The sequence below is a fragment of the Drosophila persimilis genome, unplaced genomic scaffold (assembly GCF_003286085.1).
Source record: "Drosophila persimilis strain 14011-0111.01,24,50 unplaced genomic scaffold, DperRS2 tig00000002-arrow-pilon, whole genome shotgun sequence".
Classification (NCBI taxonomy): Eukaryota; Metazoa; Arthropoda; class Insecta; order Diptera; family Drosophilidae; genus Drosophila; species Drosophila persimilis.
This window is the reverse complement of record NW_020825289.1, coordinates 9,046,247-9,069,143: the sequence shown is the minus strand read 5'-3', so window position 1 is coordinate 9,069,143 and position 22,897 is coordinate 9,046,247. Positions and strand designations below refer to the sequence as shown.

General features: G+C 45.5%; 3 protein-coding genes and 1 long non-coding RNA gene across 11 annotated transcripts; 2 read left to right on the top strand and 2 right to left on the bottom strand.

Moving 5' to 3' along the window:
• Positions 1-156: 156 nt before the first annotated feature.
• On the bottom strand, positions 157-1,498 carry LOC6590033 (activating signal cointegrator 1 complex subunit 1). Its single transcript, XM_002016271.2, has 4 exons — positions 1,297-1,498; positions 1,150-1,246; positions 828-1,092; positions 157-772 (listed from the first exon to the last, which is right to left on the bottom strand). The coding sequence occupies exons 1-4, from the start codon at positions 1,445-1,447 to the stop codon at positions 230-232; spliced, it is 1,056 nt and encodes a 351-aa protein (XP_002016307.1). The 5' UTR covers positions 1,448-1,498; the 3' UTR covers positions 157-229.
• Positions 1,499-1,686: 188 nt separating this feature from the next.
• Positions 1,687-3,343, top strand: LOC6590032 (putative methyltransferase C9orf114). The gene is made up of 2 exons (XM_002016270.2): positions 1,687-2,430; positions 2,504-3,343. Exons 1-2 carry the CDS (start codon positions 1,707-1,709, stop codon positions 3,283-3,285), a joined length of 1,506 nt encoding a protein of 501 aa, XP_002016306.1. The 5' UTR covers positions 1,687-1,706; the 3' UTR covers positions 3,286-3,343.
• Positions 3,344-3,411: 68 nt separating this feature from the next.
• LOC6590031 (palmitoyltransferase ZDHHC15B) lies at positions 3,412-8,571 on the bottom strand. Of its 8 annotated transcripts, XM_026985417.1 has the most exons (8): positions 8,049-8,571; positions 7,855-7,976; positions 7,578-7,684; positions 7,260-7,506; positions 6,951-7,113; positions 6,758-6,887; positions 5,584-5,682; positions 5,265-5,470 (listed from the first exon to the last, which is right to left on the bottom strand). In XM_026985417.1, exons 1-8 carry the CDS (start codon positions 8,182-8,184, stop codon positions 5,335-5,337), a joined length of 1,140 nt encoding a protein of 379 aa, XP_026841218.1. In that variant the 5' UTR covers positions 8,185-8,571; the 3' UTR covers positions 5,265-5,334. The 8 variants fall into 8 exon arrangements, with proteins under 8 accessions (XP_026841219.1, XP_002016305.1, XP_026841220.1 ...); XM_026985418.1 differs by lacking the exons at positions 5,265-5,470; positions 5,584-5,682 and adding an exon at positions 3,412-4,051 and having other exon boundaries at positions 8,049-8,570; XM_002016269.2 differs by lacking the exons at positions 5,265-5,470; positions 5,584-5,682 and adding an exon at positions 3,412-4,051 and having other exon boundaries at positions 6,951-7,086; positions 8,049-8,570.
• A 2,494-nt stretch (positions 8,572-11,065) lies between these two features.
• On the top strand, positions 11,066-11,401 carry LOC6590345. The gene is made up of 3 exons (XR_003408543.1): positions 11,066-11,084; positions 11,153-11,250; positions 11,310-11,401. It is a non-coding gene; the product is annotated as an uncharacterized LOC6590345 (long non-coding RNA).
• The last annotated feature ends 11,496 nt before the right edge of the window (positions 11,402-22,897 follow it).

Below are 22,897 nucleotides of genomic sequence, written 5' to 3'. Positions count from 1 at the left end.
TTTCGCTTGGCGGAGAATGATTAATGCCAAGCGAAAGCCCTGAAATGCACAGAAAGGCCACATTTGAGAGCCCAAACACTATATACAAGTACATATAGCAAATGCAGTCCAAGAGCAAATATACAAATTGCCTAAATATTCGACAAATAAATTATATATGTGTACGCTTTTCTGTAATTACATTTATTTTACACTCCTATTGGATATATGGATTGCAGCGGGAAACTTGCTAGAATTCCAGACTGCCGCTGATCTTGTAGAAGCCGTCAGTCCCGCTTGATTGCAGCGCGCACAAATGCACGGCGCTACACTTTGCAGATCCGAAGTCAAAGTCCCCAAACCGCTTCAGTATCTCGCGGGCATCGAAGCTGTTTGGGCACTTCAATTCCTTCTTGCGATAGCGGTTGTTCAGCACGGTCATGTGCAGCTTAATGGAATTGCGATCGTTATTATCCGTGGCCGAAAATCCAGTCGTTTGAAAATGGGCCAAGCACCGGTCGGCAAACTTCTGCAGCTCGGGAGCCTCAATGCAGCCGTACACAATGCGAGTGGAGCTTGGATCATCATTCATGATCTCCAGACCCTTTACTTTCATCTCGAATGGAGTAGCTAGATCTGCCAGCATGGAGCGACAGGACTCGAGCTCCTCCAATGCTTTCTTACGCTCGTCGTCATCCAGCAGCACATAGACACCCAAAGTTAGGTGGATACAGATCTCGGGAGTGAAGAGTTCCGTATCGATGCCTGGGAGCTGAGCCTCCAAAATGCTTGTCTGAAAAGTGAATGCACAATAAATGGCTGCTCTGGTGTCCTATCGTCGTTGTTACCTTAAGCTCCAAGAAGCGATTCTGCACTTCGCCAAAGTTCAATGGAACAGCAAGAAAATGCGTTGGACGCATCTTCCTGCGCAGCGAACCAACAAGTGAGCGGATCTGGCGCAAGGCAGCACACACCTGGCTGCGCTCCTTGGCCTTGATCGTCACATTCGATGACGCCTCGTGCTGACGTGGAATGTAAATTTCCGATCGGGTTTCTTCCTCGATGCGACGCTTGGTCGATCCCTTGGCACCAATCAGTCCGCCATAAAATGATCTGCAAGGAAATTGATTCTAATGAAACATAGTTCATGTACACCTGTTACTCACTCACTTGGACACATGGAACGAAAGTTTATAGCCGCCAGAAACATTATCTTCTATCTTGGCGGCGTCCGGGTCCTCCTCGTCATCATCTTCGCCGTAAAGATCTGTGAACAGGAATTGTAATTGTGACAAATACTCTACGGTTCTCACATACCGGGTTCTTCATAGCCCTTGGACACTGAGCGGCCTTGTTTGTTGCCTCCATTCCACTTGTCGCCGCCAAAATCTTCGTGTACTACATTAACGCGATAGCGGCGGTTCTGGCTCATGCCCAGCACAGGAGGCTCCAGAACTTCGCGGCTCATTTCGTTGGGAAATATTCTACAAGAACTGCGTCCTCTCAATTGCAGGGGAAAACCTGAAATCAAAAAGAATTCGATCGACAAAAAACAAGCGGCAGGGCTGAAAAATCTTAGATGACATCTATCGATAGTTTCTGAATGTATGATAGATTGTGAAAAATCTAGCTCAGAAAACATCGATGCTATCGATAGTGCCATCGATAGTTACATCGATGGTTTCGCACGTGCAGTTTGTTGTTTAACTAATTTTAACCAGACCTAAATGAAAGCCATGCCAGCCGCCCCAGCAGCCGTCAGCAATGGCAAGCCCACGGAGCCGCACAAGTCGTGGAAGAAAGTTAACGAAGAGCGAAAGGCACTGAAAAGAGAGCGTAAGCAGGAGAAGCTGCTCAAACAGATGAACCAGACCAAAGAGTCGGAAGCCAATGCAGATGCTGCCGCAAGTGCAGCGCAAGCAAGGATGAACAAGCCCAATCCATCCACTCTGAGCATAGCAGTGCCGGGATCCATTCTGGAGAACGCCCAGTCCGCGGAGCTGAGGGCCTATGTTGCGGGCCAGATTGCTCGGGCCGCCTGCATATTCCGCGTCAACGAGGTGATAGTCTTCGATGATGTGGGCGTGGCGACGGCCCGTGAGACCAAGCGCAGCTACGAGCAGGACGCGGAGGGAAATGCGACGGGCACAGTGCGCAGCAGCTCGCTCCAATTGGCCCGAATCTTGCAGTATCTGGAGTGCCCGCAGTATTTGCGAAAGTACTTCTTTCCGCTGCACAAGGACTTGAAGTACTCTGGTCTGCTCAATCCCCTGGACACTCCCCATCACCTCAGGCAGCAAAGCAAGTTTCGCTATCGCGAGGGGGTTATTAGCGATAAGAAGGCCAAGGACGGACAAAGTTACGCCAATGTGGGTCTCCTGAACGATGTCCTCGTGGACAAGGCCATTGAGCCAGGGGTACGTGTGACGGTCAAAATGGATCCAGCTAGTGGTATGTTTCAGTTTTAACTACCAATAGGTAAAATATACTAATTTCCCTGGAATTGGTTTCCCCACCCCTACAGACACAAGTAGAAAGCAGCGCGGAACCCTGGTTAGTCCGGATGAGCCGCGTCGGGAGACGGGCGTCTACTGGGGCTACCAGGTACGCATCGCCCATTCGCTGTCGGAAATATTCACGAAATCCCCATACGAGAGCAGCTACGATGTAACGCTTGGCACCTCTGATCGCGGCACCAACGTCCATGAGGTACCCAATCGTTCAATTCAGTACAAACACCTGCTCATCGTGTTCGGGGGCCTGCAAGGTCTCGAAGAAGCGCTGGCCAACGATGACAAGTTGACTGTGGACGATCCCGAAATGCTGTTCGACCATTACGTGAATGTACTGCCGCGCCAAGGCTCACGCACCATTCGCACCGAAGAGGCACTGCTGATTGCGTTGGCGTCACTGCAGGAGAAGCTGCAACCGGAACTGGCTGACGTGGAGACCGATCTGAGTGATTTGCTGCCGCGCAGTGAAGACACCGGCATTCCAATGGGACGGGATGCATTGATAAGCAAAAAGCAAAAGAAGCGGAAGCTCGTAGAAGCGCCTGATGAAACGGTGGCAGATGAACCGGCTCCAAAGGAAGCGGCTCCATCTCCAAAGAAAATTGTTCCTGCTCCAAAGGCAGCTCCTCCCACACCAGCAAGGCTGTCGGCAAATCCGTTTGGCGATCCTTCGGCGACCAAAACCTCCTTGGAGGACGACTTTGAAGTGGTATCCACAACAACCGCAGGACCCGCATCCACCAGGAAAACAAACGCCAGCGACAGCGGTGATGATTTAAGTCGTTTCGATTGAGTTTAATATTTGGAATTTTATATTTGTAAATATATTGAACCGTATTGCTTTTACTCCACACATATGAATATGTCCTCGACTTGCAGATGCATCCAAAGCCTAAAGTTGCATTTGATTTTATTGTTTTTCCACTAAGTTGTTAACCATATTATGTACTCTAGATATATATATATATATATTTATGTATATATTCATGTACTCGTGTGTGTATACTGTTCAGGATATTGCAGTGCTTTGTTTTGTGTTGCATAGCTAGCTGTATGCCGACAGACATCGTCTTTGATCGAATGGTTATGTTCTAATAAGTTTCTACTTAAACACTAATTGAATACAGTTTATAGTTTCCAACGCAAATGTCAAAGCAAGTGCTAGTGCTTATTCCCTCCCTCCCAACAATAACATTGTCACATACATCCATACAGATCATCATCATCATGATCTGCTCCATCCATGCACACTTTGATAACTTAAAGATTATTACCTAGCTAATCCCTGGACATACTGTCGTGTCTGGCTCTCTGTCCAACTGCCACTCTTACTGCTCGTATTTACAAATAACAAAAACCTAATTGGTAAATGAAATCACTAAATATAATACGTGGCCACATTGTCGCTTGTCATGATGGGCTATGGAATCGAGTGCAGGAAACGCGACTCCGGCAGGCAGTCCTCGTCCAGCTCGATGCGTGTGTCGCTGTGGTAGCCCAACAGGGTTTCGGAGTCGTCCTCAAGATGTCGTATGGGATAGCTAATGCCATCGCCAAAGCTAAGAGATGTTGGCATTATATTTGAGCAGGCTTTCGGTACAGTATATACATACAATACAATACAAATAATGTTTAGGATGATGGGATGGAAATGTGGGGGTGGGTGTGGGTGGAAATATTCGAGCACGATTAGTAGTTTGTGTGTGTGTGTGTGTGTGCGCGTTGGTGTAATATTTGATTGCATGATGGATTGATAGATTGACTCGGTGCCGTGCAACAGAAGCAAAGCCATGGTAGAGAAATATAGATTTTTGGCAAATTAAAAACAATTCTTTGTGGCTCTTTTAAATATATTTTCCATACTTCTTCAGTTCGTTTCACCCCTTCTTACAGAAATTCAATAAAAGCGAACATATTTAGGTAAAATTATAGCAAAAATAAACTAAACATCATATCAAAAGTATAAAAAGAACTCTACCCAAATCAACTTGCAATAAGTTACCAACTAACTACATTAATTAAAAGCAATAAGAAATGCCTAAATCGTAGATAAAATTCTCTTTGTGGTGCATGTTTCGATTGGATTGGGCTTGCTGAAATCTCAGGTTAAGTCTTGGAGATTGGCTGATATCTACATGGGTGTTGGTGGCGTGGCGGGTGCTTCAAATGAATGTTCTTTCAATAATAAAACTAACTCTAAACGGGGTCACCATCGATTAAGTGAATGTTGATTGGTCCTTTCTACGAATTTGCCTACATTCAGGTCTCGCGTTCATCCCTGCACTACACTATATTGCCCGGTATTCCCTTCGGAATAGTATACATTCTGATCCAGTACATTTCGATATAAACTGCGATGGCTCTCACATGAATGTAAAACACAAATGCATACTAAACGTATTGCTTAAACATTTACTTAGTTGTCTATTTGTAATAGTTGTAATGTTTTTTGTTTCTTGTTTTTTTTGTGTGATATGGTGCCCCCAATGTGTTTCCCAGCAGCCACAAAGGCCACATACATTTGTGTATATAGAGGTAACTTAGTGGTATATAACATACATTTAAGAAAAGAACTGCAACGATGACAGGGCACAAGTGCAACCATTCTGGCAGTTTACACAGATATACAACAAACATACATAGAGATACGTATCTAAAAAGGTTTCGTAGCGAAAGTTACAGGGTCTAGTTGAGTGGGACATCACCATTCGGCTGGCGGAAGGCATCCTTGGGAGCGGCAACAACAGCAGCAGCTCCACTATGATCGCCCACCATATCGATGATGACCGCATCGCCATTGGCATCCTCTGGCAGGGTGCTAAAATTGACAACGACCACCTGACTAGACGGGACTGCTGCCGTGTTGCAGCTTGATGATTGGCCGTTTGCCAAGGGCAGTTCCAGTGCGGGTTGCAGATTTAACGACTTTGGACGGGCCTGGCGCTGCGACTGCGCCTGCGCCTGGTTCTGGCTTCTTACTTGATGTGGATGTTGTTGTTGAGGTTGAAGTTGAGGTGGTTGAACATGGTTATTGGGTGTGGTGACGAGGGGTATAGCGTCAATCAACTTATCTGTTGGATTGCCATCTAACCTGTTGGTGGTTGTATCGCCCATGGCGGCGTATCGCTGGGCGGGGGGCGCCTCGCCGCTTTGATCGGTGGATGTTGGATAGCTGAAGCCATCACCACGACTAGTTCGTAAAAGTCATTTTCCATAAATTGTGGATAAGTAGAAGGTAATTTGTTAAACGAAAGTTGCAAACAGAAATGTGAGTTTTTGTTGTTGTTTGGTTTGGCGTTGATTACAGTTTAGCTTTTGTACTGGTTGTTGTTGTAATTGTTGCTGATGTTGTTTTATTATATAGTTATAATTTTGCACAGGTGGTGTGTATGTGTTAAAACGAATTCGTCTGATTTTTGTGAGGCGTGTGGCTGACTTTTTTAGTAAGCTTTTGTGAGCGCTCAGCATTTTGTAAACAACTGCTTGAAATTCCACTGATCGAAGGAGAATACAATTGGTTAGACAGGGACAACTAGTGTGTGAGAGCACTGCTTGCAAAGTCTAATCCCTCAAGCAGTAGTCAGAATTTCAAGCAGCCGTTAACAGCATTAGGCGCGATATTTAAAATGAGTTATTATTCCAAAGAACTCGCATCTAAGTTTTTTTTTTTAGTAAGGGACTAAACTCTGTTTATGTCACTGGCCACTGGACATTTCGTTATTTACAAAATCACAAACCAGAGAGAATCGAGGGGAGGGGAAACGAAATGATAATTTTGGATTTTTCTTACAACTAAATTACAAGAGGATAGGACAACATTCAATTGTTGCTTTTTATTCTCTATATTTTTAAGGTATAGAAGAGACATACAAAGTTTTGTTTAGTCTACAATTTGTGTAAATTTCTTGTTAGGCAGATTTTGTCTTTTGCCTGTTGGTTGCTTTTGAACATTGAACACAGAACACACATTTTAGATTCAGAATTGGGTTGGGTGTCAAGTGGTGGATTATCTACTTATGCATGAACTTGGGACTTGGAAATGGGGCATGCCTTTAATTTGCCAAATCAGATAAATCAAATAAAACAAAAGCGCACAAAAACAACAACTAATGATTAAGCGAGTCAGAGTTTTTAGATCTCGGGTGCAGCACATTATTAGTAGTAGTATTAGTAAAAATGCAAATGAGAATGTGCGAGTGCCAGCCCGGAGTCTGGTCTTAGATGGGAATAGAGAAAAAAGGCGACGCGATGCGACGCCCACATACCTGGTGAAGATGGGCAAAGGCCAGTACTGCCAGTCGTCGCCAAACACCTCACAGAAGTTGGCATAGCGGCCCAAATTGAAGCCGTTCTTGTCGGGGCCGCCGACGCGAAAGACTGGAGCTCGAAAAGACTCTGTATAGAGGGATTAATAGGCAGTTATAGTTTTAGTTTAATCACGCCCGGTTCTCTACTCACCTAAAGTGGTGCGATTGACCAGAACCAAATAGATGTGATAGCCAAACAGGCTCACCAAACTAATGGCAAACATGATGGATATAAAGAACAGGAACAAGATGTGAAAACGGCCCACGCCACTGCCGTTCAATTGGCCCTGTTCCGAGTAACCATTATTTTCGTACTTTTTATCAGTAAGTACAGGTAATATGTAGACAGTACAATACAGTAAAACGGAAAAATTCGTTCATTAACTACGGGCTCTTCATGCAGTTTGCACGGCACGGATGCATGCAAGGATAATAAAAAGTCTAAGAGGTCGAAACTTACGGCACCTACCTTCCAGAACTGAACGAAATCATGCAGAGTGGTGAATGCAACGTACAAGCAATAGATGAGCGCGTACCCCAGAAACAATACAAAGAATTTGTAATTGTAAAAGTTGACGCAATTGTTCACCCAGGGGCAGTGATGATCCATCTTGAGCACGCAGCTATTGCACACGCTGCAATGATGCGCTCTGTCCGGCTTAATGATCTTACACTTTTCACAAAACCGGACAGAGCCGTTCATTGTGCTACAAAATACAGATTTCGTCGTTAGTTCGCTAGTGTTGATAGGATTCCAAGTAGAAACCTCCTTCCTCACCGATTGGTTACTGGCAAACTGCGGGCAAAGCTGTTCAAAATTCGTTTCTGCGTCTCTGGGTTGTCGGCACGAAACAGTCGCGTCACTTCCTCGTCTGGTATCCGCCACTAGAAACAATCAAACATCAATTTCTGGTCAAATTTATGATAAACTTGAACGGGGAAAACGGGGTAAACCCAGCCCTCCCCTCCCCAATGCACTATCGCAAAACAAAACTGCTTTCGGTAGGCTGCCGCCGATAAGACCGGAGCGTGTGAATCACACATACAGAACTCACTTGATCTGGCACTCGACCAACCGATGTCATTATGGTTCTCCAGTAGGACCACATGAACAGTATCAGGGCAATGTGGTAGAAGAACAGCATTAAAATCATCCCAACGAGGTTCTCGGAGTTGCCTGAAAGGAGACCAATCCGATCCAATGCAATTAATGAATGAGGGACAATCCAATTAGATCGAGGCTACTCACGTATGCAGAGCTCCACCACATAGGCATAGTAGGACCAGGCAATGACGGCGGTTATGAATACAACCGGAATCCACTTGAACACAGCCATGCAGAATCCGCAAGGTGTCTTCCTCCGCCGGTGATCGTCGTTGCCCATTCTATTGATGCAACCAAATACGTTGGCTGCCACTACACTACCTCGATGGCCCAGTTGTCTTCGGTCGTGGGGACAACTTGTGGGGCTGCTCTACGCAATGGTCGCAAAGGTCTGCGGTTAGGCGGTGGTTGGCGCGGGGGCGGGGGCAGTAGCGGGAGGAAACGCACTCTTCCTTATCTTCGCTGAGTGTTGTTATTAACTTTTTTTTGTGATTCACTGGGAAGCTAATTGCCAAACACAAACACTCATAGATATGAGACGAAGGGCTTTACGAAAATCTGCTGAAGAACCACACTATTGCTTTCTTCCCCAGATGGGCGGGCAAGTGAAAGTGTTGGCCTTAGCACAACGCCATAGCCTTCTGTTTAATTTTAATTTTAAAACTCTCTCTCAAAAACCTTCGTCGCCTGCTCTGTGGACAGTGTGACCGCGGATAAAATATACAGTCTGATCCTAAGAAAAATACGTCACGATTTTCAAGATATACCGTAAATATACTGACGAATTATTTGTAATCATAACTGTATCATTGAATCTACACATCTGCTACATATTAACTACATTTTTATGTAATTACCAAAAGCGACATCTGAAGGGGAAATGTGTTAGTTTCATATAAGCCCACTCGAAGCGCCAGTGTGCAAAATCTGCGATACACTTTTACATTTTACATTCGCCGCAGTTCGCCCCAGTTCGCTTTAGCAACAATGAGTCTCATTCCATACACAAATGTTGCGCATTCCATACACAAAAGTTGCTGCAACATTTACTTGAAACCCGTTTTTTGGTCAAAATAAAATACATAAAGGTAATTAAAAGAAGCAATCTTGTAGAAAATGCATTTATCTATGGAATAATGCTAAGTGGGCAAATCTATATAGCTTGAAATATAGGCAATATCCGATTCGCCGCAGTTTCGCTATTGCAACAATGAGTCCCATTCCATACACAAATGTTGCTAATTCCATGCACACATACCCTGTGGCAAATGGATGTTATAGAATTGTGAATACGTTTGTCTTCCAAGGCTCAGGATCGAGATAAATATATACAAGATACTAATAAGCCACATGAATAAGTTAAAAACATATCAATTTGAGAAAAGGTCTTAATAAATTACGTTTGATCTTCATATAAAATTAGCGAAATAGGGTGTACAAAGGGCTATACACGCATCACGTCTTCAAATACCAGCAACATTGCGATTCTTTTTTGGTTGGACTTTTTCGTTTAACCCTGATTACAATAAATACAATAAAAGCAAGGATAAAAAACTATCCAATCTTGTAGAAAATTGATTCAGCAATCGTATAAAATTATGTGGGCATGGCTATATGTTCTATATAGCTAGTAATATTCGTCGGAATAAAGAATTGAGCAATTGGAATGATACTCGTTTGTTTATGCTACTGTTGTGTGAACATAAGTGCTTTGTGCGTCTGCCTACAGTGGCTTCAAATGACAGTAAGTCCTGATGTCACAGGGCACTCCCAAAAACCGCCGCTGTTCCACGGCTATTCCGTGCTTTCCACCTTCTTCGCATTTACAGTTAAAGTCGAGCCACAGAGTCTGCAGCGATGCCGAAACGACCAGCGGCGCCCTTTGGCGCAGTTGTGGCCCACTACTCCCTGCCTCAGCCACCAGAAGACGAATTTCATAGGAAAACAATTGAAAAAGGAGGAAAAAGAACAGACCCTGGACGGCATCTGGACACCGGGTTCTTCAGGATTCTGGCGTCTGGTGCGATGGAAAGACGTGGGGAATGGGGCATGTTCTCGCGTCGGTCCGATGCGGAGGCTCATCTCATCGAGATCACCCGCGTGGATGGCAGCCGTCGTGCTTTGTGGAAGGGGGGTGGAGAAGCCGCGTTCCCTCGTCCTCGAGACGCGTCGCGGGTGCATGTACTTGAACAGAGTCGCCTCGGACTCCATAAGCCGCGCCACGATGGACGAATCCGAGCTGCAACCATAACCGGGAGCTCATATTCCTCTACTGGATGGCTAGGACTACTGGAGCGACTGGAGCACCGGGGACTTTGATCAAGACTGGCCAGAGCCGCAGCCTCGCTAAGGACGTGGCCTGCATCCCTCCCAGCTACGACAGACTGCCCGAATTAGCTGCTGCCGGTGTCCGGCAAGATTATCCGTGCCCAGGTGGAGCTCTCTCTCCCTATTCAGCTGTGTTCTAAAACGTTGCCTCTTATAGCTTCCTGGGCGAACTCGCCGAAGCCTCGAAGCGTCTGCTCTTCTGGACAGATATCAGCAGCCATCAGGCCATCATTCGGGCCCGAGTCGATGGCAATGAGCATGTGGACCTGGAAGAAGTCACGACTCTGGCCTTAGACCAACAGTCCGATATCCCATGCGTATCGATGTTAGTAAGCAACCAATATTGGACACCTTTGGACACTTGTAATCTCCTGTTCCCCCTTTACAGAAAAATCCGTGCTTCCATGCACATCTCGCAGGTCTCTGCCTTCGGGAGATTTGTGTCGGACGATAAGACCGGACTGGAGAGGAGCGCAAGCACACCTGTCTGCACAGTCGCACAAAGTGTTTCCACATCTGCATGGCCAGCGGGGTATGACACGCAGTATTCACGACGTATGCTCGTGCCAGATTCTGATGCTCTGATGCTACTGGAGGGCAAGGAGAACTACGGCGTCTATCCGGACAGATAATTTTAAGTGGCGGGAGTAGTGACATAAAGAACGACTGTATATCCGCCTTCTGGCGCTGTGACGAAAGGACTGCCCGGCGGATCACTTCAGCTGACAGTCAGCCGAGGGCAGAGACAAGGCTCTGATCTACCATGGTACCACCTTTAACAACTGAGACAATGTCCACAATGAGGCCGACTGCTGCAAGCGGCCAGGAGACTTTCAGTGTCCCATCAACCAGGTGAGTGGAAAGACACGATATCTGCCCAAATTCTTAAACTAACAATATTCTACTCCACCTTCCCACAGCTTTGCATCGGCCGCCCTGCTCTGCGATGGCCGTGCCTCGGATATTTTCGCGCACCGAACCAAAAATCGAGCTTTAATGGCTCCATCGAAGAAATTAAGTAACTAGACTTAAGACCGCTAGACCGCTTAGAAATTAAAGACTTTAAAAATTCAATAGAGAACCTGCCGGCTATGCCATATGAGGTGCAACGCGACCAAGCTGCGGATGAAGATGGAGCGAAAGACTATGGATGAGTATGCCAGGCTACTACTACCACAATGCCTTCTACAAAGACCCAAGGTCCGAAGGCGACACCAGTTTAAGGTACGCGCTTGTCCCCAACGAACGAAGGACAAGTTGCTCAGTATGCCAAAAGCGGAAGAGGATGATTCGCCCGAAGAGTTTCAGCATGAATAGGCAAAGTAAGTATAAGTACCACCAATTGTATGACACATTTTTGGCTAATTCTCGACCATTGACAGATTGGGAAAGTTATTTTCTCCGGTAACCTTCTACGCCTTTGCAAAGTACGCGGACAAGGAAACAAAACCGAAACAAATAAGCACGGAAGAAGTCAAGCCTTCTACATATATTCCCTGAGGCAAATCCTGCTTTTATGGCGAAGTTGCTAGCATCTGGCTATCCCGTTAACGAAACAGCAGTCAAGTTTTTAGCGGAGTATGGTCGGAGAGGCATGGGGATCCGTGTACGTCGGACCAGATAGAGCTACGTCGGAGCTCAGTTAAAGGTTGAGCTGGCCAACGCTTTCAGCAATCTTGCGGGACCGGATTTATTTATTTATGGTAATAAACTCATTCCACACCACCCAAGAGGTCGAGTTTTTGGCGCGTTTTTTTTAAGTGGTATCCCCAATAGGCCTAATCCACTATATTTACTTTTAGGGCGGGGCATCGATCGTCGGGGTGTCTGAAAGTATGAAGTTATTAACAATAAATGTAATATTAATCGTCGAATTTGTACTTCGACAGGACCTAGGGCTTCCAGCCAACTTGCAAATTAAGTAAAACTTTGAAAAAGAGATTTTCTACGCGGTTCCTTGAGCTAATAGAGCTAGAGTGCCGACTAAGCGGGCTATAAAATAGAGTGCATCCTCTTGAAATTCATTAGGCTGGCTAATGTGGGATGCATAATCTACAATGTCCGCCGCAAGCCTTTTAATGATGAAACCCATTGCTTCGAGCTTATTGGAATTTATGTCCCTTAGCTCCAATGGGGTTGCGCGCGGAACCAAAAAAAATTTGTCAACCATCATTCTGATGTTGAATAGCTCTGTTGTATAATAATCATGATACTCCGTGGGGACTATTGGGTGATAATCTGGCAAATTATCAAAGACGTCCCTCCAATTCGTTGGCGTGAAGCTCGAATTGTATAAATTTCTAAGAATGATATCGGAGAAGGGCGCTTTTTTGCTGTTGTAAAAAATCCTATCTAGATGGGGGAAATCCCACAAAGCTGGAAAGTTCCAATTGGCATTTGAGACGGCTAGCCCATTGGCTGGGCAACCATCGCAGACAACAGCCATTAGGTTGTCTGCTAGGCCCATATCCACAGTCCTTTGCAGGACGATACTTAAGGCCGCGTTTATTTTTTTTAAGCCCAGTTTAGAACGGGCACCATCAATCGGAAGTGCTTGAGCTATGGGCACCACACGCAAGTAAATGAAACGGAAGCTAGTTCCGTCCACTTTGAAGCCAGCTATTGCTAGCACTTTCCAGCGTGGTGGAGATACAGTCGAGAGCAGTGGGATGTGGTACTCATCGAAGATGAGTACAAATGGCTGACCAGTAAAAACCGAAAGGTTTGATAGTAGGTATATTTTTCCACGTTTGAGCTCTTCGACGTGCCCTGGTCGCTCGACATGCCGAATGGCTCTTTTAATCACTACTAGCGGTTGGTTCAACGGTTTTACCGCGTTGAAGGAATGCATAATTTGTTTGAAGCTACAGTACATAGTGACAACGGACTTAAAAGAATTGAAATGGCAGGATCTGAAAAGAAAATCCGGTAAATTTATGTATGCTGCCCTATATACCAAGATATATGGGTGGTGGTGAAGGACGCCATCACAACTTCGTCGAGTGCCATCCTTTCGAGTACGATGGGCGCGAGCCGGAGAAAGAGCTAGCCACCAGCGACAGCGTGGGAGGAAAAGCTTTGCGGCTTTACCGCGCACAGATATTCACCATCAGAGATCACTAGAAAACACAAATGGGACGGACAAAAAAAGTCCACCAAAGCCACCAAATTTTCCACCAAAGCCACCTAATAGTCCACCAAAGCCACCTAATAGTCCGCCTCCACAAACTCCCTCCATAAGTCCAGATCATCATATCAAAACAATGCCTCCAACACCTAAACCGCCACCAAAAGACGACTCTGGCCCAGACTCCGAAATAGGAGAATGGAGTGGAATTGTAACCCCAAGGCACGACGTAGCCAGCGTGTCGTCAGTGCGGACGGTGGAGCTGATAATAAACGTTTACGGGATTCTCCTTAAAGCCAAGTGTAAATCAGTTTTTAAAAAAGTTAAAAAGGAGCCATTGACGCCTGGAGACAGGAAGTTAATCAGAAAAGCTATTACGGCGTTTTATTCTGAACAAAATGTAAAGTTAACGATCTCAAAATCTCGCCAGCTTGTAGACAAAATAACCGAGTTATTTCCGAATGAAATTACTTCCAATTTTACCAGCGGGAGAAAAAATCGTGTAAATTTCTATAACAACATACAATCAAAACAGTATGAGATAAAAAAGAAGGCTAAGGTTAACAGTCAGATACCGCCATCCAACGCTGCTATAACACTCTGCTGCCATGCAGACAAACTTACTTGCAGCACCTGCGAGGAATTCACCTGCACAAAATGCAGTGCATCCTGCAATAAGTGCAGCCAAGTGATATGCAGCAGTTGCGAGTTTTCCAAAAGACCATTGTAACATTTCTAACATTCTAACAAATCTAATATGATCGAATCTAATGTCTCTTCCACAGAAATCTGGAACTGCTTTGCAATATGTGCGAAAAGTTCCAAGCTCCAGTATAAGAGTCTAAATTACTTTCGTGTCAGCAACACATTTCAAAAGTTCTGCCAAAAGAAACACCTAATAATTAGGAAAATCATCGATGTCCGCAAAGTACATCCAAACATCGATGACAATGTTTCGACGTTTCAACAGCTCTAATTTCTTTAATCCAATTGAAATGTACTTAAATTTCGCCAAACGGCAAATCGGACTTCAATATTACACCATTTATTGTATTATAATTAGGATTAGCGTTAAATCGGCGTATGCAATTATTTGTGTTTAGTAGATATCGACACTTATGCCTGGTTATGAATTAGTGGACTGTATAATCGTTTATATCTTGAGCTTATTTATTTACATAGGTTCATATATTGAGTATTTAAGATTGGCGGTTATGTTACACATGTACATATGTACATATGTATATGAATAGCGGGGGTTGTCTATGATGCGGCGGTATAAACTATGCGTGCGAGCGGAGTCGTCTAGAAGTTTCTACTGCATCAACTCCGCGAAAAGAAGTCGAGCAAAAGGGAATTGAAAGATCACGCGATAAGACTCGAGCGACGGTCTCAATGCAAAACAACGGAACGCATCGTTGTGTGCGTGTGCAGCTGCGGGTCTGGCCATGCGTGTGAGAACATTACAGCTATGTTCTGGACCCGAGTAAACAACACAGCTATGCGCGTAAAAATAGTTACTTAGGCGGTGTACTACAATCATGAGCGTGTAAATAGGTCAATCGCAATATACATGAACATGGAATTAAAAACTACGAGGCTCATTTCTCACCAATGCCAAAACTGTGAGGGAGCGTACGCTCCACCCACATTTTTCCGCCCACCAGGTCGCCGTCGTTTTTCCATTGGAGGGACCCGAGATCACGGCAGACGCCACTGGTTTATTTTAGAAAAGTAACCCAACGACGACGGCGCAAAGAGAGAGAGAGAGGAATACACCAAGAGCCGAAACGGTAGCCAACAGCATCAATTCAGCGACAGCCGAAGACAAGAAGCGCCGAAAAGATAAGCCGCCAGCGTCGACGCAGCAACGAAGCGCCGAAACGGTAAGCCAACAGCAGCAACGGCAGAAGAGAAACACGGAAAATCAAAACCATGTAAAGAAAAAAGAAAAAGAGAGACAAAAGTCACCGGCGCAGCGTAGACGCCGATACAGAGCGGGAACGACGATTGCCTAGGTACTCTCGGCGATACCTGTCGGCCCTCTTCCGCTTCGTAGTAGTTCTTAGTCCGACAGGGTCCCGTAAGTGTTGCCCGGCGAAAGCCTAGGCACAGGTGCTGGATAAAGAAGGGTTCTATATAAGTGCAGGTGCCATATAGTTGCGGGGTTCCACTTTTTTTGGGGCTATATTGCCATATTGCTGCTTATGCCCAAAATATGCGATCCTGCCACAATTCCTGGAGCGTGGGTTCCATATAGTTGCGGTGGTTCAATACACATGCAAGTGCTGGATAAAGAAGGGTTCTATATAAGTGCAGGTGCCATATAGTTGCGGGGTTCCACTTTTTTTGGGGCTATATTGCCATATTGGTGCTTATGCCCAAAATATGCGATCCTGCCACATTTCCTGGAGCGTGGGTGCTATATAGTTGCGGTGGTTCAATATACGTGCAAAAGCTGGATAGGGAAGGGTTCTATATAAGTGCAGGTGCCATATAGTTGCGGGGTTCAACTTTTTTTGGGGCTATATTGCCATATTGCTGCTTATGCCCAAATTATGCGATCCTGCCACAATTCCTGGAGCGTGGGTTCCATATAGGTTCGGTGGTTCAATACACACGCAGGTGCTGGATAAAGAAGGGTTCTATATAAGTGCAGGTGCCATATAGTTGCGGGGTTCCACTTTTTTTGGGGCTATATTGCCATATTGCTGCTTATGCCCAAAATATGCGATCCTGCCACAATTCCTGGAGCGTGGGTTCCATATAGTTGCGGTGGTTCAATACACATGCAAGTGCTGGATAAAGAAGGGTTCTATATAAGTGCAGGTGCCATATAGTTGCGGGGTTCCACTTTTTTTGGGGCTATATTGCCATATTGGTGCTTATGCCCAAAATATGCGATCCTGCCACATTTCCTGGAGCGTGGGTGCTATATAGTTGCGGTGGTTCAATATACGTGCAAAAGCTGGATAGGGAAGGGTTCTATATAAGTGCAGGTGCCATATAGTTGCGGGGTTCAACTTTTTTTGGGGCTATATTGCCATATTGCTGCTTATGCCCAAATTATGCGATCCTGCCACAATTCCTGGAGCGTGGGTTCCATATAGGTTCGGTGGTTCAATACACACGCAGGTGCTGGATAAAGAAGGGTTCTATATAAGTGCAGGTGCCATATAGTTGCGGGGTTCCACTTTTTTTGGGGCTATATTGCCATATTGCTGCTTATGCCCAAAATATGCGATCCTGCCACAATTCCTGGAGCGTGGGTTCCATATAGTTGCGGTGGTTCAATACACATGCAAGTGCTGGATAAAGAAGGGTTCTATATAAGTGCAGGTGCCATATAGTTGCGGGGTTCCACTTTTTTTGGGGCTATATTGCCATATTGCTGCTTATGCCCAAAATATGCGATCCTGCCACAATTCCTGGAGCGTGGGTTCCATATAGTTGCGGTGGTTCAATACACATGCAAGTGCTGGATAAAGAAGGGTTCTATATAAGTGCAGGTGCCATATAGTTGCGGGGTTCCACTTTTTTTGGGGCTATATTGCCATATTGGTGCTTATGCCCAAAATATGCGATCCTGCCACATTTCCTGGAGCGTGGGTGCTATATAGTTGCGGTGGTTCAATATACGTGCAAAAGCTGGATAGGGAAGGGTTCTATATAAGTGCAGGTGCCATATAGTTGCGGGGTTCAACTTTTTTTGGGGCTATATTGCCATATTGCTGCCTATGCCCAAATTATGCGATCCTGCCACAATTCCTGGAGCGTGGGTTCCATATAGGTTCGGTGGTTCAATACACACGCAGGTGCTGGATAAAGAAGGGTTCTATATAAGTGCAGGTGCCATATAGTTGCGGGGTTCCACTTTTTTTGGGGCTATATTGCCATATTGCTGCTTATGCCCAAAATATGCGATCCTGCCACAATTCCTGGAGCGTGGGTTCCATATAGTTGCGGTGGTTCAATACACATGCAAGTGCTGGATAAAGAAGGGTTCTATATAAGTGCAGGTGCCATATAGTTGCGGGGTTCCACTTTTTTTGGGGCTATATTGCCATATTGGTGCTTATGCCCAAAATATGCGATCCTGCCACATTTCCTGGAGCGTGGGTGCTATATAGTTGCGGTGGTTCAATATACGTGCAAAAGCTGGATAGGGAAGGGTTCTATATAAGTGCAGGTGCCATATAGTTGCGGGGTTCAACTTTTTTTGGGGCTATATTGCCATATTGCTGCTTATGCCCAAATTATGCGATCCTGCCACAATTCCTGGAGCGTGGGTTCCATATAGGTTCGGTGGTTCAATACACACGCAGGTGCTGGATAAAGAAGGGTTCTATATAAGTGCAGGTGCCATATAGTTGCGGGGTTCCACTTTTTTTGGGGCTATATTGCCATATTGCTGCTTATGCCCAAAATATGCGATCCTGCCACAATTCCTGGAGCGTGGGTTCCATATAGTTGCGGTGGTTCAATACACATGCAAGTGCTGGATAAAGAAGGGTTCTATATAAGTGCAGGTGCCATATAGTTGCGGGGTTCCACTTTTTTTGGGGCTATATTGCCATATTGGTGCTTATGCCCAAAATATGCGATCCTGCCACATTTCCTGGAGCGTGGGTGCTATATAGTTGCGGTGGTTCAATATACGTGCAAAAGCTGGATAGGGAAGGGTTCTATATAAGTGCAGGTGCCATATAGTTGCGGGGTTCAACTTTTTTTGGGGCTATATTGCCATATTGCTGCTTATGCCCAAATTATGCGATCCTGCCACAATTCCTGGAGCGTGGGTTCCATATAGGTTCGGTGGTTCAATACACACGCAGGTGCTGGATAAAGAAGGGTTCTATATAAGTGCAGGTGCCATATAGTTGCGGGGTTCCACTTTTTTTGGGGCTATATTGCCATATTGCTGCTTATGCCCAAAATATGCGATCCTGCCACAATTCCTGGAGCGTGGGTTCCATATAGTTGCGGTGGTTCAATACACATGCAAGTGCTGGATAAAGAAGGGTTCTATATAAGTGCAGGTGCCATATAGTTGCGGGGTTCCACTTTTTTTGGGGCTATATTGCCATATTGCTGCTTATGCCCAAAATATGCGATCCTGCCACAATTCCTGGAGCGTGGGTTCCATATAGTTGCGGTGGTTCAATACACATGCAAGTGCTGGATAAAGAAGGGTTCTATATAAGTGCAGGTGCCATATAGTTGCGGGGTTCCACTTTTTTTGGGGCTATATTGCCATATTGGTGCTTATGCCCAAAATATGCGATCCTGCCACATTTCCTGGAGCGTGGGTGCTATATAGTTGCGGTGGTTCAATATACGTGCAAAAGCTGGATAAAGAAGGGTTCTATATAAGTGCAGGTGCCATATAGTTGCGGGGTTCCACTTTTTTTGGGGCTATATTGCCATATTGCTGCTTATGCCCAAAATATGCGATCCTGCCACAATTCCTGGAGCGTGGGTTCCATATAGTTGCGGTGGTTCAATACACATGCAAGTGCTGGATAAAGAAGGGTTCTATATAAGTGCAGGTGCCATATAGTTGCGGGGTTCCACTTTTTTTGGGGCTATATTGCCATATTGGTGCTTATGCCCAAAATATGCGATCCTGCCACATTTCCTGGAGCGTGGGTGCTATATAGTTGCGGTGGTTCAATATACGTGCAAAAGCTGGATAGGGAAGGGTTCTATATAAGTGCAGGTGCCATATAGTTGCGGGGTTCAACTTTTTTTGGGGCTATATTGCCATATTGCTGCCTATGCCCAAATTATGCGATCCTGCCACAATTCCTGGAGCGTGGGTTCCATATAGGTTCGGTGGTTCAATACACACGCAGGTGCTGGATAAAGAAGGGTTCTATATAAGTGCAGGTGCCATATAGTTGCGGGGTTCCACTTTTTTTGGGGCTATATTGCCATATTGCTGCTTATGCCCAAAATATGCGATCCTGCCACAATTCCTGGAGCGTGGGTTCCATATAGTTGCGGTGGTTCAATACACATGCAAGTGCTGGATAAAGAAGGGTTCTATATAAGTGCAGGTGCCATATAGTTGCGGGGTTCCACTTTTTTTGGGGCTATATTGCCATATTGGTGCTTATGCCCAAAATATGCGATCCTGCCACATTTCCTGGAGCGTGGGTGCTATATAGTTGCGGTGGTTCAATATACGTGCAAAAGCTGGATAGGGAAGGGTTCTATATAAGTGCAGGTGCCATATAGTTGCGGGGTTCAACTTTTTTTGGGGCTATATTGCCATATTGCTGCTTATGCCCAAATTATGCGATCCTGCCACAATTCCTGGAGCGTGGGTTCCATATAGGTTCGGTGGTTCAATACACACGCAGGTGCTGGATAAAGAAGGGTTCTATATAAGTGCAGGTGCCATATAGTTGCGGGGTTCCACTTTTTTTGGGGCTATATTGCCATATTGCTGCTTATGCCCAAAATATGCGATCCTGCCACAATTCCTGGAGCGTGGGTTCCATATAGTTGCGGTGGTTCAATACACATGCAAGTGCTGGATAAAGAAGGGTTCTATATAAGTGCAGGTGCCATATAGTTGCGGGGTTCCACTTTTTTTGGGGCTATATTGCCATATTGGTGCTTATGCCCAAAATATGCGATCCTGCCACATTTCCTGGAGCGTGGGTGCTATATAGTTGCGGTGGTTCAATATACGTGCAAAAGCTGGATAGGGAAGGGTTCTATATAAGTGCAGGTGCCATATAGTTGCGGGGTTCAACTTTTTTTGGGGCTATATTGCCATATTGCTGCTTATGCCCAAATTATGCGATCCTGCCACAATTCCTGGAGCGTGGGTTCCATATAGGTTCGGTGCTTCAATACACACGCAGGTGCTGGATAAAGAAGGGTTCTATATAAGTGCAGGTGCCATATAGTTGCGGGGTTCCACTTTTTTTGGGGCTATATTGCCATATTGCTGCTTATGCCCAAAATATGCGATCCTGCCACAATTCCTGGAGCGTGGGTTCCATATAGTTGCGGTGGTTCAATACACATGCAAGTGCTGGATAAAGAAGGGTTCTATATAAGTGCAGGTGCCATATAGTTGCGGGGCTCTACTTTTTTTGGGGCTATATTGCCATATTGGTGCTTATGCCCAAAATATGCGATCCTGCCACATTTCCTGGAGCGTGGGTTCCATATAGTTAATGTGATTCAATATACATGCATGTGGTAGATAGGGAAGAGTTCTATATAAGTGCAGGTGCCATATAGTTGCTGCGTGTACCTTTTTTTGGGGCTATACTGCCATATTGGTGCTTGTGCCCAAGATGTGCGGTTCTGCCACATTTCCTGGAGCGTGGGTGCTATATAGTTGCGGTGGTTCAATATACGTGCATGTGCTAGATAGGGAAGGGTTCTATATAAGTGCAGGTTCCATATTGTTGCGGGGTTCAAATTTGTTTTGTGCAGCTGGAGACGGTGCTGGAGAACGTGCGTCGGCCAACTTCAGCGCATTCTCCAGGACAGTGGATAGCAACCCGATGACACCCACATTGGATTCATCCCGCATTCTAAACGACAAAAACCAATCAGGAGTCATGTCATAGCAGACGTATTGTAGTCTACTGTTTTGGTAATGAGTTACATAACGAGATCCTTTGGGGCCTATTCATGGGCCTATTTCTGCTTTTAAAGAAATCCGTCATCTCTGACGGATGCACCGCAAATTTGAAGGGTTGCATGACTGCTGCCCAGGAGTTCCCAGTGCTCTGGGACGTGAATCATATCCGGAGAATTCTGGCGAAATCCAATCGATTCATGGACAGAGTGCTGGGACCTCTGTACAACAGTCATTTCAATACTTCAAATTGGCAGAACTTTGTGTACCCACCGGTACATAAAGATGTGCAGGAGCGGATCGCACAGGAGGTGAAAGAAGTTAAAAAACTGGTTGAGCGTGTCTGTCGCTACCCAGTGACATCATTCACGAAGTTACACCGATTAAATAGCACCAAAGACTATACTATTGTATAGTCTTTGATAGCACTGACCTCGAGCTATGTGGCAGTGTTATTGTTGGTATGGTTGCTGATGTGATGGAAAATCTGCCGACGGAAGGTCGCCAAGACTTCCACAGAAATCCGCAACGATTTATGGCGACAGTCGTGGGAGTCTCCGAGCTGGATACTCCAAAACCGGAGTACTCTCGACCGAGTACACCGAGGGGATACCCTTCAGGATGTGGGCGATGCTTGAGCTATGGGCACCACACGCAAGTTAATGAAACGGAAGCTAGTTCCGTCCACTTTGAAGCCAGCTATTGCTAGCACTTTCCAGCGTGGTGGAGATACAGTCGAGAGCAGTGGGATGTGGTACTCATCGAAGATGAGTACAAATGGCTGACCAGTAAAAACCGAAAGGTTTGATAGTAGGTATATTTTTCCACGTTTGAGCCTTTCGACGTGCCCTGGTCGCTCGACATGCCGAATGGCTCTTTTAATCTCTAATAGTGGATGGTTCAACAGTTTTACCTCGTTGAAGGAATGCATAATTTGTTTGAAGCTACAGTGAGGTGAGACATAGTGACAACGGATTTAAAAGAATTAAAATGGCAGGATCTGAAAAGAAAATCCGGTAAATTTATGTATGCTGCCCTATATACCGAGCTATATGGGTGGTGAAGGACGCCATCACGTCTTCGTCGAGTGCCATCGTTTCGAGTACGATGGGCGCGAGCCGGAGAAAGAGCTAGCCACCAGCGACAGCGTGGGAGGAAAAGCTTTGCGGCTTTACCGCGCACAGATATTCACCATCAGAGATCACTAGAAAACACAAATGGGACGGACACATATGTGTCCAGAAACAGCCGTCAACGGGACAATGATGTAGTATTGGTGGCGTCCCAAGTTAGATTTTAAACAAATTATTAAATAACACTCACTTCGATAGGCTAACGGCACAATTGAAAAGCAGGTAAGGAGGCAAGTATTCTCGCAGTTTGTGAATAGAGTTGAATTGTTTATCCAAAATCGCAGGAATAGCTGGCGGCCTCTTTTGAAAGCGTGGGTGTGTTTGTGTTTAGCTTACAGCTATCGTGTAAAGTGACCCCACTATCAACTTGTTCCTTCGCTTACCTTTGCGCCACCAAGATGAATGTAACATGCACAATTTGGGAGTGGACTACAAAGGAAGAAGGAGATGCAAAAAGAAAGAAGGAAACGTATGAACACGAACACGAAAGTCCACCAAAGCCTCCAAATTTTCCACCAAAGCCACCAAATTGTCCGCCAAAGCCACCAAATTTTCCGCCGAAGCCAAATAATTTTTCACCAAAGCCTAATAGTCCGCCTCCACAAACTCCCTCCATAAGTCCAGATCATTATATCGAAAGAATGCCTCCAACACCTAAACCGCCACCAAAAGACGACTCTGGCTCAGATTCCGAAATAGGAGAATGGAGTGGTATCGTAACCCCAAGGCACGACGTAGCCAGCGTGTCGTCAGTGCGGACGGTGGAGCTGATAATAAACGTTTACGGGATTCTCCTAAA

Excerpts from the sequence above, each read along its gene's own strand:
- LOC6590032 (XM_002016270.2), top strand. The coding sequence starts at position 1,707 with ATGAAAGCCATGCCAGCCGCCCCAGCAGCCGTCAGCAATGGCAAGCCC. Across the intron at positions 2,431-2,503 it reads CAAAATGGATCCAGCTAGTG|ACACAAGTAGAAAGCAGCGC; the intron begins GTATGTTTCAGT and ends CCACCCCTACAG.
- LOC6590033 (XM_002016271.2), bottom strand. The coding sequence starts at position 1,447 with ATGAGCCGCGAAGTTCTGGAGCCTCCTGTGCTGGGCATGAGCCAGAAC. Across the intron at positions 1,093-1,149 it reads CTTTCGTTCCATGTGTCCAA|ATCATTTTATGGCGGACTGA; the intron begins GTGAGTGAGTAA and ends ATTTCCTTGCAG. Across the intron at positions 773-827 it reads ATCGCTTCTTGGAGCTTAAG|ACAAGCATTTTGGAGGCTCA; the intron begins GTAACAACGACG and ends TTCACTTTTCAG.
- LOC6590031 (XM_026985413.1), bottom strand. The coding sequence starts at position 8,184 with ATGGGCAACGACGATCACCGGCGGAGGAAGACACCTTGCGGATTCTGC. Across the intron at positions 6,888-6,950 it reads GGTCAATCGCACCACTTTAG|AGTCTTTTCGAGCTCCAGTC; the intron begins GTGAGTAGAGAA and ends CCCTCTATACAG. Across the intron at positions 5,683-6,757 it reads CCTTTGCCCATCTTCACCAG|TCGTGGTGATGGCTTCAGCT; the intron begins GTATGTGGGCGT and ends TTTACGAACTAG.